This window comes from Penicillium robsamsonii (assembly GCF_028829455.1).
Source record: "Penicillium robsamsonii strain IBT 29466 chromosome Unknown utg000001l_segment0_segment0, whole genome shotgun sequence".
Taxonomy (NCBI): domain Eukaryota; kingdom Fungi; phylum Ascomycota; class Eurotiomycetes; order Eurotiales; family Aspergillaceae; genus Penicillium; species Penicillium robsamsonii.
In genome coordinates this window covers 5,540,950-5,558,745 of record NW_026643219.1, presented here as the reverse complement: position 1 = coordinate 5,558,745, position 17,796 = coordinate 5,540,950, and the positions used below count along the sequence as shown (strand labels likewise).

General features: G+C 37.9%; 3 protein-coding genes across 3 annotated transcripts; 2 read left to right on the top strand and 1 right to left on the bottom strand.

The window, feature by feature from the left end:
* Positions 1-441: 441 nt before the first annotated feature.
* Positions 442-744, top strand: N7447_002173 (uncharacterized protein; the record flags this gene model as incomplete). The annotated part of the gene is made up of 2 exons (XM_057226448.1): positions 442-489; positions 580-744. Coding segments are annotated over 2 exons (213 nt in total), but the record flags the coding sequence as incomplete, so codon positions are not given.
* A 1,209-nt stretch (positions 745-1,953) lies between these two features.
* On the top strand, positions 1,954-4,457 carry N7447_002172 (uncharacterized protein; the record flags this gene model as incomplete). Its single annotated transcript, XM_057226447.1, is given in 6 exon segments — positions 1,954-1,973; positions 3,520-3,687; positions 3,782-3,863; positions 3,882-3,929; positions 4,013-4,219; positions 4,230-4,457. The coding sequence occupies 6 exon segments, from the start codon at positions 1,954-1,956 to the stop codon at positions 4,455-4,457; spliced, it is 753 nt and encodes a 250-aa protein (XP_057090463.1).
* A 6,272-nt stretch (positions 4,458-10,729) lies between these two features.
* Positions 10,730-11,411, bottom strand: N7447_002171 (uncharacterized protein; the record flags this gene model as incomplete). Its single annotated transcript, XM_057226446.1, has 2 exons — positions 10,730-10,898; positions 11,377-11,411. Coding segments are annotated over 2 exons (204 nt in total), but the record flags the coding sequence as incomplete, so codon positions are not given.
* Positions 11,412-17,796: the final 6,385 nt, after the last annotated feature.

The window sequence follows — 17,796 nt, the reverse complement described above, 5'->3', positions numbered from 1 at the left end:
CCCTTCGTAATATACCCTTATATCTATTATAGGGGTAAATATTCGATAAGGGTATTATTATTAGTTTAGGGCTAATTTAACAATAAATCGCTATAGCTTCCCTTTATTGTTTATCTTATATATATATAATAGGTAGTCCTTCCCTTTTAGATAGTAAGAAGTAGACTTAGGTAAAGGCTAAAGCCTATATTAATATTTCCTCTTTTATATTTAGTAGGATGTTATTTATAATAGTAATAATTATATCTTAAAGCGGATTCTAAAGCTTTATAAATAGTGCTTAGGCCTTTGACCCTTAGTCTGACCTGGGAGGTATTTCCTAGCGATTCGAGATAGCCTTCGAAGTTATGCGGGTCTCAGTAGGGGCGTATTTCTGCCTTTTAATAGAGGATAAGGAGATTGGTAGTAACCGGCCCTTACATTTTGTACCAAAATTACAGACCCTCGCAAGCGAGGGTCCGCCACCCATTTGCAAAGGATCATCTAAATGTAAATATTCTTTTAAATGCTACCCTTTTATTTTGACCATCAACCACACCACTAAAAATGCCTAAAACCAATAAAGATATAGAGTAACAGATTCAGCTAGCTCTCGATTCTCTATCTAAGCAGATAAAGCCGAATATCTCGAAAACTGCGCGAGAATTCGCGGTTCCCATGTACCCACCGACTACGCCGGCGATAGTACGGTGGAAAATCACCTTTTTAATAAAACCTAATGACCGGAAGCTTAATCCTATATAGGAGCAGGCTTTATGTGATTATATTAATTACTTTAACACGGTCGGAGCATTAATAAATCGCCGATAAATTACTATTACTGCTAATTTAATTCTCGAAGAAGCCTATACCGATTCTACCACTCCACCACCATAAATCGGCGACCACTAGCTAAAGCGTTTTCTTAAACGTAATCCTAAGTACTATGTACGACGCCGGCGAGCCCTTAATGTCGAAAGGGCTAGTGCACTTAATAAAACCGTGGTAGAGAGGTGGTTTTAAGACTATTAACGTGTGGTGACTAAGCATAGTATATACTATTAAGATATCTATAATTTTAATAAAACTAGCTTCTAAATTAGCGTCGGTCGCGATTAATTCATTATTACTAGGCATCTAAAAAAGAAGCTATTTAATGGATCTATTATAAATCGCGAGTCTACCACGGTTTTAGAGGCTATTTCGGCCGATAGTTTTACCTACCCGCCACTTATAATCCTAAGTATAAAATAGGCATTACTACGTTAGTTTAATACTATCTAGGAGGATAAGTATATAGCTATAACCGATACTAGCTATATTAACGATACCTTAGTATATTAATGGATTTAGCTCTTTTATAAGTGGACGGTTAGTCGTACACTTAGAAGAAAAAAGGCTAGTTATATGCGACCGTTTTAGTTCGTATTTAACGCGCTAATTTATTCGATTTTATGAGAAGAATGATATTATATTATTCTTCTTACTCTCGCATACTAGTTATATACTATAGCCTCTCGATGTCGGCGTATTAGCGTGTATAAACACTAGCATAGTGAGGCTATAGAAGCTACTATAATGACTAGATGCCGTAAATTCTCTAAGGATAAATTTCTATACTTAATTGGAGAAATTAGACGGAAAACCTTCCGGTCGAATATAATAAAGCTTAGATTTAAATTAACTAGCCTCTAGCCTATTAATCCTAAGCTTATTACGGATGAATTAGAGTCGTACGATCTATATTATAATAATTTACCCCGGTCGAATACACCCTTAACCACCTCATAAAACACTAAGTTTAGCACTCTAAAAACCGCTGAGAAAGTGAGAAGGATTAGCTGCCGGCTTAATTAGTATAATCTAGATACTTAGCGCTTTAAAAATGCCTTAATAAAGCTTTAAAAGGGGGCTAAAGCGTAAGCTATATTAGCTTACTAGATATAGCGGGAATTCGATTTAATATAAGCTATTATGGGTGCTCGCTATACCCGGTACGATACTTCTCGTTATTATATATAGATCACCGGAATCATTAATTTATCCTAAGTTAAAGAGATAAAAGGAAAAGAGTTTAAATTAAGTGAAAAGATGGATTAAGAAAAAATAAGGCGGAAGTGGAAGAAGGTGTTAGTTAAAATTAGGAAGCATAGTAGGGTAAAAAAACGCCGGGAGAAGTGATTTTCTTTTATATTCTAGTAGTTAAATAGCTAATTAATTTCTTTACTATTTTTAATTAATTAATATACTACGACGTATTATAAGATAGTAAATGGTGGTTAAAGTAAAAGGTATGAAAATATTTACATTTAGGTGATCCTTTATAAATGGGTGACGGACCCTCGCTTACGAAGGTCTGTAATTTTGGTACAAAATGTAAGGGCCGGTTAATACCTAGTGATACATATATTGATTAATATTAATATTAAATATAAAAATTCACTATTATTTATAAATAAAAGCATATATAGATTAATCTATGATATTATGACTCTAAATTATAATATTAAAAATCTAACATTAAGTCTTAAGTAAAATAATAGAATTTTAAAATTAAGCATAAATGTACTGCTAAAATCTAGTATAGAAAGTAGAATAATCTATTAATGAGTTTTATAGGTTTAATTCATTAATTTAACCTTCGTCTTAATTTAATCTAATTTTTCTTAATTTATTTATCTGCTATAACCTCCTAGAAGTAGGAAGCTCTCGTGCCTTTTTTTTTAATTAGACCCTATAAAATCATTAAGGAAGTTAGAAATTCTTATAATTTAGACCTACTAGAGGCGATTTAAGCTACCTAACTTAGGTAAACTCGAAAGACCACGATAGTAGAACTATTATAAGGATAACTTATAGATCTATTACTAGCGATTAAGAACGGATAAATGGATAAATAGGAAGTCGAAAATATGCTTAACGTTAGGATATATTATTAGAAACTATAGTACCGTGTATAGTACCTTAGATATAATCTTAAACTATAATATATGCTATAGGAAATTAAAGTATACACTAGAAAGTATTTAGGAACTCTACACGTAAGATCCTCTAAAACCTAGTCCCCCGATACGTTTATAGGAGTAGCTTAATATAGTTATGATGGTTAGATCCTAAAAGACTATCTTAATGACGATAAACTTATATTGAGGGCCTAAATGCTCTCGTAGGGGCTATATAATAATTTAAGAATATTTCCTTATTAGGTTATTTATTTAGTTAATAAAGCGAGAGGTAGATATTTACACTATTTATATTAGTGGGTAGGAAAGAACCCATAAAATCCCTTAACCCACCAATTCTTTTCTCTTTTTCTCTTTCTTTCTCCATAACCTGGCCCCTATAATTATTTGTAATAAAAAAGGCGGACCATCGTAAGCGAGGGTCCGCCACCTATATAAAACAGATCACCTAAATGGCATATTTTTCATACTTTTTACATTTTTAAATTAATTCTTAACCATACCACTAACTATGCGTAAATTAAATAAAAATATTAAGCAGCAGATTCAGCTAATATTAGACTCCCTATCTAATTAGTTTAAGCCTAATACTAGGAAGACTGCGCGAGAATTCGCGGTTCTTAAGGGCCGGCTTCATCGACACTAGTAAGGCGGAAAATCACTTTTTTAACGATAATTTAATGGTCGGAAGCTTACTCCTATATAGAAGAAGGCTTTATGTGAATATATTAATTACTTTAACGCGGTCGGAGCATTAATAGTCGATAAATAGCTATTACTACTAATTTAATTCTCGAGGATAACTATACCGATTCTACCACGAGACCCCTATAAATTAGTGACCACTGGCTAAAACGTTTTCTTAAACGTAATGTAGAGTACTACGTACGACGTCGGCGTGCTCTTAACGTTAAAAGAGTAGTGCACTCGATAATATAGTCGTCGCTAGATGGTTTAAAGACTACGAACGAATTATTACTAAGTATAGTATCTGCCACTTAAGATATCTATAATTTCGGTATAACTAGCTTCTAAATTAGCGTTAGACGTGATTAATTTATTATTATAAGGTATCTAAAAAAAAGCTATTTAATGGATCTATCACAAGTCGTGAATTTATTAGTGTTTTAGAGGCTATTTCTACCAATAGTTTTACCTACCCGCCGCTCATAATTCTAAGCGTAAAGTGGGTACTACTACGCGAGTTTAATATAATTAATGGCGATAAGCATATCGCAGGAACCGACACTAGTTATATTAATGACACTAGCATTTTAGTGGATTTAGCTATTCTATAAGTGGACAGCTCGTGGTATAATTAGTGAAAAAATGCTAGTTTTATGCGACCATTTTAGCTCCCATTTCACACCTAAATTTATTAAGTTTATGAGAAGAATGATATCATTTTATTCTTCTTACTTTCTTATACTAGTTATATACTCTAGCCTCACTATGCTAGTGTTTATAGACGCTATTAAGGCGGCTATAATAAGCGGATGCCGTAAACTCTCTTAAGGATAAATTCCTATATTTAATTAGTGAAATCAGACGAAAGACCTCCTCCCGGCCACAAATAATTAAGCTAGGATTTAGATTAATAGGCCTATAACGTATTTCACCACCGAGTGGCCACCCCACCCAAAACGCGTCAATTAATTTAACCCTTTGTTCTTCGACCACCAACTATGCCACTAATTCGCTCCTAAAGCTCGAAAAATTTAATTGAGTAAGAGGGTAGGCTTTTATTAGCTATCCAGGCTTTTAAAAATGGAGATGTCAGTAATATTACTCTCGCTGCTCGCACTTTTAATGTGCCGCGTTTAACTCTCCGCCGCCGCCTTAGCAGCGTGTAAGACCGCGCGATTTCTCGCGCTAATTCGCATAAATTAACAGAACTTAAAGAGGAATGTCTTAAAAATGGATTATCTCTATGGATTCTCGTAGAGCAGCCCCCCCGCCCTCTTCCGTATAAGAAATGGCGGATCTTCTTCTTTAATAACGTGGAACTACCCCGGTTCTTTTAGTCAGCGAAAATTAGGTTACGAAATTCGTGAAACGACACCCTCTCCTCTCCTCCCGATTCTCGAAACGGTATAACTACGAACGTGTGAAATACGAAGACCCGAAAATTATTAGGGAGTGGTTTAATCTAGTATAAAAAATAATCCTTTAATTTAGAATCGACCTAGATAACGTTCATAACTTTAACGAGACCGGTTTCGCGTTAGGATTGACCGCGACCGCGAAGGTTATTACGAGAAGTGATATATACGGTTAGCGTAAGACTTTACAGTCAGTGGACATAAGTTCTTGCACCCCTAGGGCCCACACCCCCTTGATTATATAATATACTGCCGGTCAAAACCTCAATGAATTCATACTATGGAAGCTAGTACGGCGTATACCATCCCTGGCTCTCAATAATAGCTTCTACACGGTGCGGCATCGTCTCAGAGAGATGCTTCAAGTGGCGTAGCTCTAATTCGTCCCATGCCTGCTGCGCTGTCGCCACCAGTATCTCCTTTGTCGTGTCATTATTCCCCATACTGCGCGTTTTAGGTAGGCGGTATAAATATCTATTGGCGGTGAGATAGGTGGGGCTATAGGGGGTGCAAGAACTTATGTCCAGTCACTGTATAAGCTAGAACTCGCGAGTGGGTGATAGTAATTAAATGTATGGGTGCTTCTAGCTAGGTGCTTCCTCTATGTGTGATTTTTAAAGGTAAAGTCTTCCTCGAATCTTAGTTTAGAAGCGGCCCGAATGACTAGCGCTTTAAAGTAAGCCCTAACGGTTAGACTTCGGATAAAATTAGACGTTATTAGCTTAAATAGCTCTTTATTCCTTCGACTTCTTCGCGTACGAAGGGGAGGTATCGGCTTCTAGTACTCGACGGTCACGGAGGCCATTTAACACTAAAGTTCGACGAAATCTACGAATAAAATAGTATTATACTAATTTATATGCCTCCGTATTCCTCTTACCTTTTATAACCTCTCGATATCGGCTATTTTACGGTACTAAAACGTGCGTACGGTCGGTTTATTAAATTTAAAATGCGGAGTGGGATAAATTATATCGATAAACTTAACTTCCTCGAAGCATACCCACTCGTACGAATTAAAGCTTTTAAATCATAGACTATTAAAAATAGCTTCGGAGCAGACGGACTTCACCGATCTTCTCGTCATTATGGCGGTATTCTGCATTATTGGTAGGCCGAGAAGAGTCGTAGATATCATCCCAGTTCTGGACAACATGTGTTTCAAAGTTCTTCTTGCGCTTCTTTCTTCCACCGCGTTGTCGCTTTTCGCGCGCGTACTCATAATTGTCATCTTCAATAGCGGTCCAAATATTGCCAGGACATAGAAGAGAAACATGCCCAGATAGACTAATTAGTTAGTTGAATTAATTTAATGGAGTTTTGGTAGAGAAAAATGTATTTGAATTTAATATGTAGGGTTAGGGTGGCCACTCGGTGGTGAAATACGTCAGTCTATTAATCCGAAGCTTATTACCGATAAACTAGATTTACACGACCTATATAATAATAACCCCGGCTGGATACTATGAATGGCTAAAGCGAGACTTAGATTTAATCTGACTAGGCCATAAACCGTGTATAAAAAGCTTAGAGAAGAGAAGGAATTTTGGTGTCTAGAGAGGAATAGCTTAATAACTTAATTGCCCTCTTCGAAGGAGCCTTAAAGAAATCTATTTCGGACTCCTAAAAGGTGCTCGCTATAATAAACTACCTTTATATAAGCTATAAAGAAAAGTGGGCATCTTATGTATAAAAATACCCTAAATATAAGGCGAATTAGTATAACTTCGAAGAATAGATGAAGACGCTACTATAAAATTCCTATGATATTATTACCGATATCTTTATCCTCTATTAAAAGGCAGAAATACGCCCCTACTAGGACCCGCGAAACTTCGAAGACTATCTCAAATCGCTAGAGAAATACCTAAATTAAACCGAGGAATAAAAGGCCTAGGCACTATTTATAAAGCTTTAGAGAAGCCGCCTCGAGACCTAATTATTATCACGAACCATAAGAGAGGAAATATCGATATAGGCTTTAACCCTTACTCTAGTCTATTTCTCACTATCGAAAAGGAAGGACTACTTATTATATATATAAGATAAGAGACGAAAGGGAAGCTATAGCGATTCGCCCTCGAATCGACCCTAAAACGATAATACCACCCACCCTATCGAACATATACTTCCGTAGAGGACGTAGGGGTATATTACGAAGAGGAATAAGCATGAGGAAGGGGAAACCTAAGAGGCTAAGGACGCGGCGGATTAGGATATTAAGGTAGATCCTACGCCCTATGGATAAATACCACCTCTTCTAGAAATAGTAATAGCGCCGACTTAGCGTCGAAAGGAAGCTACTACCTATATAGAGATAAAAACCACTAGATACTAGAATACCCCTAGAAAGTAACTATCTAATTAGTTATCTAACGTATTTCACGTGCGAGCCGCCACCATAAGCGAGCCGCCATCATAAGCGAGCCGCTATCTCTAAAACACATAGTAGATGCGACAAATTATAGCTTCATGTTTTAACCATAATAACTTAATTTGATTCCCGCTATAGATAGATAGGTATTGATAGGCATTTTCGGTAGCATATAGCAATTTTAAGGAAATCGAAAGCTTACATTATTGTCGTATTGAAAATTACGTCGCTGGGCTCCAGAAATATATATATGTCAGTTACTAGAAGATCAAATTCTTTGAAACTCCCTAAAGTAGCTGGATATCATATAAAAACCGTGGAATTAATAGGAAAAGCTAATATAGACCACCGTTGTTGAGATATCAAGTTATAATCTATCGCATTTACTATGTGTTTTGGAGATGGCGGCTCGCTTGTGGTGGCGGCTCGCTTGTGAAATACGTTAAGTAATCCGATTAGGGTAACTAAGGTAGTTAGGAAAAGTGAGAGAGCTAGAGTAGAACCCGATATCCTAGCTCTATACCCGTAGATCAGGACCGTAGCACGCCTCTATATACTGATTACCCTTAAAAACGGTGTTAAAACCTATACGGATCTAGATATAGGTGCGGAATGCGATATAGTTAGTAAGGAATTCGCTTATAGGAATAAATTACTCGCCGCTCTATTCTCGTCCCCCTCTCTAAAAGACGTCGGCCTAGAGCGACTACGTACCTATAGTTTATTCTAGGTCTTATTTATAATTACGGACTCTAGAGGAACCAAGAAGATAATAAAGAGGCCCTATATAGGCATTAATAGAGACCTACGCGTAGAGGGAAGTCTAATACTTCTATCGTGTACCTTTATTAATGAATTCGATAACGTATTTCACTACCGAGTCGGCCACACCACCGAGTCGGCCACCCCACCCAAAACGCGTCAATTAATTTTAACCCTTTATCTTTAACCACCCACTATGCCACTAATTCGCTCCTAAACCTCTAGAAATTCAACAGAGCAAGAGGGTAGGATTCTTTTAGCCATTCAGGCTTTTAAGAATAAAGAAATCTCTTCTATTCGTGAAGTGGCGCGCCGATTTAACGTACCACGTTTAACTCTCTAAGACAGACTACGCGGTCTTTAACACCGCGCGATTTCTCGCGTAAATTCGCATAAATTAACAGAGGTTAAGGAGGAATCTCTTCGAAAATGGATTCTCTCTATGGATTCTCGTGGAGTAGCCCCCCGCCATGCTACTATACGAGAAATGGCGAATCTTCTCCTCGAATAGCGTAGAACTACCCCGGTTCTTTCGGTCGGCGAAAATTAGGTTATGAAGTTCGTTAAAAGAAACCCTCTTCTTTTATCCCGGTTCTCGAGACGTTATAATTACGATCGCGCGAAATGCGAAGACCTAAAAATCATTCGAGAGTGGTTCGATCTTATTTAAAAAATAATCCTTTAATTTAGAATCGACCCCGATGACGTTTATAACTTCGACGAGACTGGTTTCGCGATAGGGTTAATCGCTACGGCGAAGGTGATCACGAGGAGTGAACTCTCTAGTCGGCGCTTAGTTTTATAACCTAGAAATCGTGAATGGGTGACTACTATTAAGTGTATAAATGCTTCGGGGTGGGCCCTCCCTCCGTGTGTGATTTTTAAAGGTAAAGTCTTCCTCGAATCTTAGTTCGACGGCCTTCCAGATAACTAGCGGTTTAAAGTTAGTCCGAATGGATGGACCTCCGATGAAATTAGACTTCGGTGGCTCGAAAGGCTCTTTATTCCGACGACTTCTTTATGTACGAAGGGGAGGTATCGACTTCTAGTACTCGACGGTCACGGAAGCCATTTAACCCTAAAGTTCGATGAAATATGCGAGAAAAATCATATTATACCGATCTGTATGCCTCCGCACTCCTCTTATCTTTTATAGCCTCTTAATATCGGTTATTTTACGGTGTTAAAACGATCATATAGTCGGCTAGTTAAGATAAAAATGCGGAATAGGATTAACTATATCGATAAACTTAACTTCCTCGAAGCATACCCCCTCGCACGAATTAAAGCCTTTAAATCGGAGACTATTAAAAATAGCTTCGGAGTAGCTAGCTTAGTACCTTTTACACCCGACCGAGTGATCTCGAAGCTAAATATTTATCTTCGAACACCGACCCCCCCCTCCGAGCCGGGGGAGCGAATCGAGTCGGAATTTTATACTAAAAACACTAGCTATAGAGAAAGAACTACGTCGATAGGCTTCGTTAATTAAAGCTTTACTTCGTATAAGATCTCGAAGTCCGTATAGCCCGTCAGATCGTGCATTAAACCAGCTTATGAAGGGCTTCCGTCTTATAATATAAGGTGCTATCTTACTGGCGAAAGAAAATAAGGAATTACGCGCTGAAAATGAGAAGAAGAAGTAAAAGCGCACCCGATCTAGAAGGCATATACCTTCCGAAGAAGGCCTCTTAGTTTAAGAAGCCTCTACTTTAATTTTACAGACGGGGGAAGCAGTTAAACCACCTCCCCCCAGCGCTAATATACAGGGAGAATCGGCTATTCGGCCACGTACGCGCCCCCCCCCCCCCGGGGGTGTGGAATATGCAGGTTACCAGGGCATAGAAGAGAAACCTGTCCAGATAGACCGATTAGTTAGTTGAATTAATTTAATGGCATTTTCGTTGAAATAATTGCAATTAAAATTCATAAGTTAGATTGGGTGGCCGACTCGGTGGTGTGGCCGACTCGGTAGTGAAATACGTTATCACCCTTCGCCCTAGTAGACTACTTACTAGTGGCTCGGAGTTAAGTCCTTTAACCTAATGAATCTACACCGTTTCGCTAAGTTATCGAGGAACTCCGTAGTCGTCTACGCGTTAGTGAAGATACCTAAATAAGTCTAGCTCCCTAACGAAAACGGTAACTAGCTAGAACTAGACCTGGCTAGGAACCGCGGGTGAACCTCACGAACCTCAAGGAGGTTCACCCACCCGGAGGTTAAGGTTCTATGACCTAGAACCTCCGGGCGGTTCTATCTTGGACCGAACCTCATGGAGGTTACCCGCGGGTGAACCTGAGGTTCAATAAGCATGATAAATAGGTAAAAAACGTGACTTAGGGTCAACTACATAAATTATGTAGAAATAGGCTGTATTCTCTCGTAATTATAAAACAGAAGTTCATTAATGTATGCCCTTATAGGAGGATTTAGTGCATATCATGGATTCAGCTTCGAATTAGGGTTTTAACTTTTAATTATTAATGGTTTATATTATATCTATAGTGCAGTGTCTGGTTATAGTTCTGAAGAGTTAAGATTTAAGTAATCAAGCTATATACCCATCCAGTAGTCTCGACTTCTTCCGTATTCTACCGGATACACGATGCTGCGTATTAGGGAAGTTAGGTAAGGGTGATGCCCTGTTCTTATCTGGTTCCGTAAATTCATCGGTATCAGAGTCTTCCTTATCGTCAGAATTAACTGCAGGCCGCTTTCTAGCGGCGACTGCTAAGAGTAGCGGTGCGTCTAGAGTTACTTACGTAAATGATATAGCAGCCGGTGTATTAAGACGTATCTTAATATCCTCCTCATTATCACTAATTACCTCGAAAGCATATGTCTGGACATTAAGTGCTTCGGCCGAAGCGGCTATCTCATGGTCTAAAAGATACTCTTAGAGAATCAGCCGCTGCTCCTCCTTAATATCGAATCTTATTATACACATATATAACATAATATCGCGAACAGTCTCTGGGTTTAACGACCCCCGGCGGTAGTGGCATATATCCCGGGCAGAGTTAAAAAGACGCTTAACTCCGGCACTAGTCGCTAGAATTAACATAATATCACGGGTAATGCTTATAAGAATAGGGAATTCCCTCTAATGATCTTTCTAGAAGATCCGAATAGATCCTTTAATAGTATCTAATTAGATAAGGTTAGTTATATGATTCATAAAGTAGGCTTACTTACTTATCACTCTGGAGATATTTAGTGAGCTCGTCGTACTGCGGAGCAGTTAATCGTTATGAAGAATCGCCGTTAAGGGCCTTCTTAAGCTCCGATTCAGTTATGAATAACTAGCTATTAGATTATATTATCTCTAATGGTATACGTTAGCTGTATCTCTTAAAAAAAGACTAAAGACTCTCGCGGTATTCCTTTCTATAGTCCTTTCCTATCTTAAGATCTAGGTCCTAATCACTTATTAAAAAGAACTCTATCTTACTCGACGGCGCTAGGATCGTCCTAATTATATAGAGATTACCTTCGATACTATCTGTCTCGGCGTAGTATTTTTTTAGTTTCTCTTTCGCAGTATCGAGGGAGGAAAGCATTAACTGTTTCTAGGGAACCTTCTTTCGACGAAGCTAACCTATCGATCTTTTAAGATGATCGAAGAGCTTATTATAAATCCTAAAGATAAGGTGGATACTCGAGTCTTTAGTACGATAAACTAGCGTAGTGAGCGTAAAAAAGGGCTAAAGAATATAAAGCAGATAGTTAATCTGTCGCCACCCCTCTGCACTTAATGTAAAATGGTGTTAATTATAGTCGGAACAGAACTTATTAAATACGATATAAAGCCTCTTCGCCCGTCGGAGCATTAGAAATGTCGAATTCCACCGTGTACGAATATCCTAGATTAGAAGAAGCCGTAGCGTATTACTAGGCTGGGTATTCAGGAAGGCTTCCTTACGTTAAGGGCTTCCGTTAATATAAACCGTAAGACCTCGGACCTATCAGGAATCAGAATAGTTAGTATTATTAAATCATAATTTATGATTCATAAATAGAAGCATACCTTATTTAGAGTATCGGCGATCTCATGTTTCTGCTGGCGCGCACGAAGTAAACGTACACGATCATTAGACCATTCTGTCTCAGCGTTATCATTCTTTAGCGAAGCCTTGATTTTACTAAGTAAATTAACTAGACTTAATTAAATAACATGCGTAAGGCAGGGCACTTAGATAATCGTAGATTCCGTCTCTATATATAGCTTCTTAATTAAATCATTCACTACTGCGATAAGTGTCTTATTATTAGACGCATTATTAGTTATCACCGCGAGCACTCGGTCAGCGATTTAGTGCTTTTATAGGATCTAGAGAACTACGTCCCTAAGGTTCACGCCAGTATAAGATCCAGAAATTAGCTTAAACCTAAGTAGGACCTCACGATACTCCCATTCCTAGTCTAGGAAGTATCCTATGATAGCCATAAATGCGTGCTTAAATGGGGATATCCAGCAGTTAAGCGTAATCGACATTTTTGCACTAGATAGGAGCTATTATAGTGTCTCTTATTAATACTCTGTAACGAAACCCCGGAGGCGGTCGCGAATCACCTTTCTTAATAGAACGCTCGGTGATATAGGTGCTAGCCGTGCGTAGGAAATAAGGTCATAGAATTCTTAGTGCTCGACGAAGAGGAAGGGTAAATGTGATATAGTGATTAGGTTTAGAATCTTCTGTTCCTATGTTTATTAGGTAAAGAGAGGCGCTAGTCTTCTCTCGGCCTAAGATATAGTGAATTCATTATTAGTATTAATATTAAATTTAGGCTATTTCGAACATACCGCGTCGCTAAGTAGTTACTAGATATTACCCTTCTTCGTAATTCGCTGTCGACACCTTAGCCCATTAAGATGCTTCTGCATCGATGAGTTTCTAGTATGATTTATAGCTGGATGCGTAAGAACTATACGGCACCGATTACACATAACGCTAGGCTTTCTATCTTTAGTATATATAACTTATTAAAACCTAGTCCAGCAGTCTGCGTGACGGCTAACCTCCCAGTTTAGCCGCTTTTTCTTACTAAAATCGGTTTAAAGCCACTAGTTAACGAATTCCGCGGACATATCGGTAGTAAAGACAATATACTCGTTAATACTATCTGGCTTAATTCGCGTAAGGGTGTCTAGGGCCTAAGGTCCTACGCGAGATCGGACTTAGTTATCTAGAAGGTCTAGAAGGTCTAGAACTAAATTAAACTGGCTTTCGCGTTAGGATAGCGTATCGTTAGGGGTAAGGTATTATAGCGCGTCTAAAGGTAACCCTTCGAAGCTAGATGATGCGTAGCCGTAGCCGTCGGTAATCTGAGACATGATAACTTTAGTAAACTAGTGTAACTTAGCGAAGATAATAAGGAACTTACTAGTTATTCTATAGAAGTTACGGGGTCTTCTTAGGGCATCTGTTTATCCCTATTCCATAATACTTAAATTAATATATTAACTTTTATAAGCCCTATCTATATCTGATTCGCTAGTATAGTGGATCACTATAGAAACGAACCTTAATAAACCTTAACTAACCTTAACGAATCTTAACGAACCTTAACGAGAACCTTAATATAGGAAAAATAGAATGTCTAAGTCTAATAATTAGGACATTTAAACCGGATTCACGGTATATCTAGATTAATTGATCTAAATTCTAAAAGATAAAGTGATAGAAGAGGATATAACGGTTTAAATGATATTAAAATAAGGGGAATTAAACTACATCTTTATAGTTTTCTTAAAGAACAGTAGTTCTACTAATAAAGATACACATACTTTATAATGTCTGCGATATATATATCTATAACTTTATATGCCATTTATCGATGACCTCTATTAATAACCCACCACGTCGATATCATCGAATATTACCTATAATTTATAGGCGACCACGCCTCCTATTTACCTTTTAATGAATATATCTTTATAATTCATTATGTTGATAAAGTATTCAGTGGAAAGTCTATTAGTTAACGAAACATCTGTAAAAAACAGAGATGAATCATTAATTTTATCCAGCTAAAAGAGGAAAGGCGTCAAGAAATTATGTATATGCAGGTTCATGCGGGTCGATGGAGGTTGAACCTCAAAGAACCTCTGGAGGTTAATGGGCGGTTGGAGGTTAGTAAGGTTGGAACCTCACCTCAAGAGGTGAGGTTCGAGGTTCCGGGGTAGGGACCCATGCGGAGGTTCAAAGCCAGGTCTAGCTAGAACTAGACCCCTCACGAATACCCTCTAAATTAGAGGAGTATCTAGACGTATTCGACCATAAAAAGGCGGGTACTCTACTAATCTTAAAGGTATCCGATTATACTATCGAGATTAAAGAGGGAAAACCCCGCTATACGGCCCGATGTTCCCCTTCTTAAGGACTAAGCTAAAGAGCTATAGGCTTACCTTATAGATAGTATTAAGAAAAAGAGGATTCGGCTATCTAGGAGTCCTATAGGAGCACCGATCCTTTTCGTCCCTAAAAAGGATAGAGGTTTATGTCTATATATAGACTACCGGGGTCTTAACTATGTTTCGGTTAAGAATTAGTACCTATTACCTCTTATTTTAGAGATCCTAGATCGGCTATTAGGAGCTTAATACTTTAGTAGAGTGGATATAAAGGACGCCTACTATCATATTAGAATATAAGAAGGCGATAAGTAAAAAACCGCTTTCCGAATAAGATTATAGCTATTTCGAGTATATAGTTATGCCTTCTAGGTTATCGAACGCTCTTATCACTTTTTAAAGTTATATCTATATAGCCCTTAGCGGAATAATCAATATCGTTTATATAGCGTATCTAGATAATATCCTTATCTTTACGCTAGATCGAGAATCCTATATAAAAGCACTATAATAAGTCTTCGATTAACTAAGAAAGGCAGAGCTCTACGTTAAACCCCTAAAATGCACCTTCTATTAAAAGGAAGTCGAGTTCCTAGGATTTATCGTTAATAGCGACGGGGTACGAATAGATAAAGGTTATATCCGCGTAATCTAGGAATAAGAGAAGCCTTAGAGCTACTATAACGTATAAGTATTCTTTAGATTCTATAATTTTTATCGTAGATTTATTAAGGGATACTCCTACGTCTCTTTACCCCTTATATTAATCCTTAAGGGGTTAAAGAATAGGAAAAAGCCTAGGAAAGTATAACTTAGCGATACCGAATCGAAGGCGTTTCGGTAGCTAAAAGCCTCCTTTAAATTAGCGTCTCTCTTATGTTATTTTAACCCTAAAAAGTATATTAGGCTAGAGACTAATACTCTAAATAAGGGAATAGGAGGAGTATTATCCTAGCTAGATAGCGAGGGATAATAGTACCTAGTCGCATTTTAGTCTCAGAAATTCTCTGGAGTAGAACTTAACTACCCGACACCGGATTAGGAGCTATTCGCTATTATATACTTATTTTAACACCAAAGACACTACCTTAACGGTAATAAGTACCTGGTTAAAGTGCTCTTAGATCACACGAATCTTCGCACTTTTATAGTATAGTAGAAGCTAAATAGGAGATAGGTATAGTACTATATAACGTATTTCACTACCGAGTGGGTCACCCCATCTAACCTACTAATTTAAATACATTTATCTTAACTAAAACGCCATTAACGTATTCGGTAAGCGAGTGGTCCACCTAACCTAAAACGCGTCTTTTAATTAGCAGTTAATTAATTTAACCACCCATCATGCCACCAATTCGCTCCCGATGCTCCAGAAATTTAACAGAGTAAGAGGGCAGGGTCTTATTACCTATTAAGGCTATTAAGACCGAGTAAATCATCTCTATTTATGAAGCAGCGCGCCGTTTCTAAGTCCTAAAATCGACACTCCTCCGTCGTTCAAAGGGCACCCCTTACCGCGCGATTTCTCGCGTAAATTCACAGAAATTCACAGAAACTGAAGAGGAATCTCTTTAAAAATAGATTCTTTCTATGGACTCTCGTGGAGTAGCTCACCGGCCTTCTACTATACGAGAAATGGCGAATCTTTTACTTTAATAACGTGGAACCACCCCGGTTATTTCGGTCGGCGAAAAATGGGTTTATAACTTCGTGAAAAACGACACCCTATCCTCTCCTCCCGATTCTCGAAACGCTATAATTATAAACGTACGAAATATAAAGACCCGAAAACTATTCGAGAGTGGTTCGATCTTATTTAAAAAATAATGCTTTAATTTAGAATCGACCCCGATAATATTTATAACTTCGACGAGACCGGTTTCGCGATAGGGTTAATCGCTACAGCGAAGGTGATCACGAGGAGTGATCTCCCTGGTCGGTGCTCGCTTCTATAGCCTAGAAATCGTGAATGGGTGACTACTATTAAATGTACGAATGCTTTAGGGTAGGGCCTCCCTCTGTGTGTGATTTTTAAAGGTAAAGTCTTCCTCGAATCTTAGTTCGACGGCCTTCTAGATGACTAGCGGTTTAAAGTTAGTCCGAATGGATAGACCTCCGATAAAATTAGACTTCGGTGGCTTAAAAAGCTCTTTATTCCGACGACTTCTTTACGTACGGAGGGGAGGTATCGACTTCTAGTACTCGACGGTCACGGAAGCCATTTAACCCTAAAGTTCCATAAAATATGCGAGAAAAATCATATTATACCGATCTATATACCTCCGCACTCCTCTTATCTTTTATAGCCTCTTAATATTAGTTATTTTACGGTGTTAAAACGATCATATGGTCGGCTAGTTAAGATAAAAATTCGGACTTGGATTGACTATATCGATAAACTTAACTTCCTCGAAATATACCCTCTCGTACGAATCGAAGCTCTTAAAGTAGAGACGATTCAGGATAGCTTTAAAGCAGCTAATTTAGTACCTTTTATACCTAATTGAGTGATCTTAAAGCTAGATATTTAACCTCGAACCCCCCCCCCCCCCCCTAAGTAGTGGAGCGATTAGGACCTAAAAACGCCCTTGAACTATATATAATACAGTTTTCGGGTGTAAGGCCTGTTAACCGGGTAAGATACAATGACTTAGAGACGAATGGAATTATACTGTCTGTTTGTGCCAAGACTAATTCTTGCTAAAAGAGGGGATTCAGGGGAATTCCTAACCAGTATGTGTACCGCCATGCTCACGTGGTAACCATGTGACGATTCCTTAGCAATCCATTCCTGATACTTAACTGATGCGGTTAGGTGACTCCGTCTCTAACGTATTTATTTCACCACCGAGTGGTCCATGCCCCCGAGTGGTCCACCCCAAAACACATATAGTAAAAGTGATAAATTATAACATGATATTATAATAACGGTTATTTATATGAAATTCTCCTTATAATCTAATGCCTTTTATATAAAATCCATCTAATTTAGAGAGTTTCGGGAAATCTAATACATTAGTGACCAAGATATATATATTTATGAAGGGTGGTGATGTAATTTTCGATACTATATCAATGTAAGTTTTCGATTTATTCGAAATCGGGATATAATACTAAAAATGCTTATTAATCTCTATCGGAAAGTAATAATATTAAATAAGAACGTTAGTTATTGAGATAAAAATGAGGAATTCATCGCTTTTACTATGTGTTTTAAGGTGGACCACTCGGGGGTATAGACCACTTGGTGGTGAAAT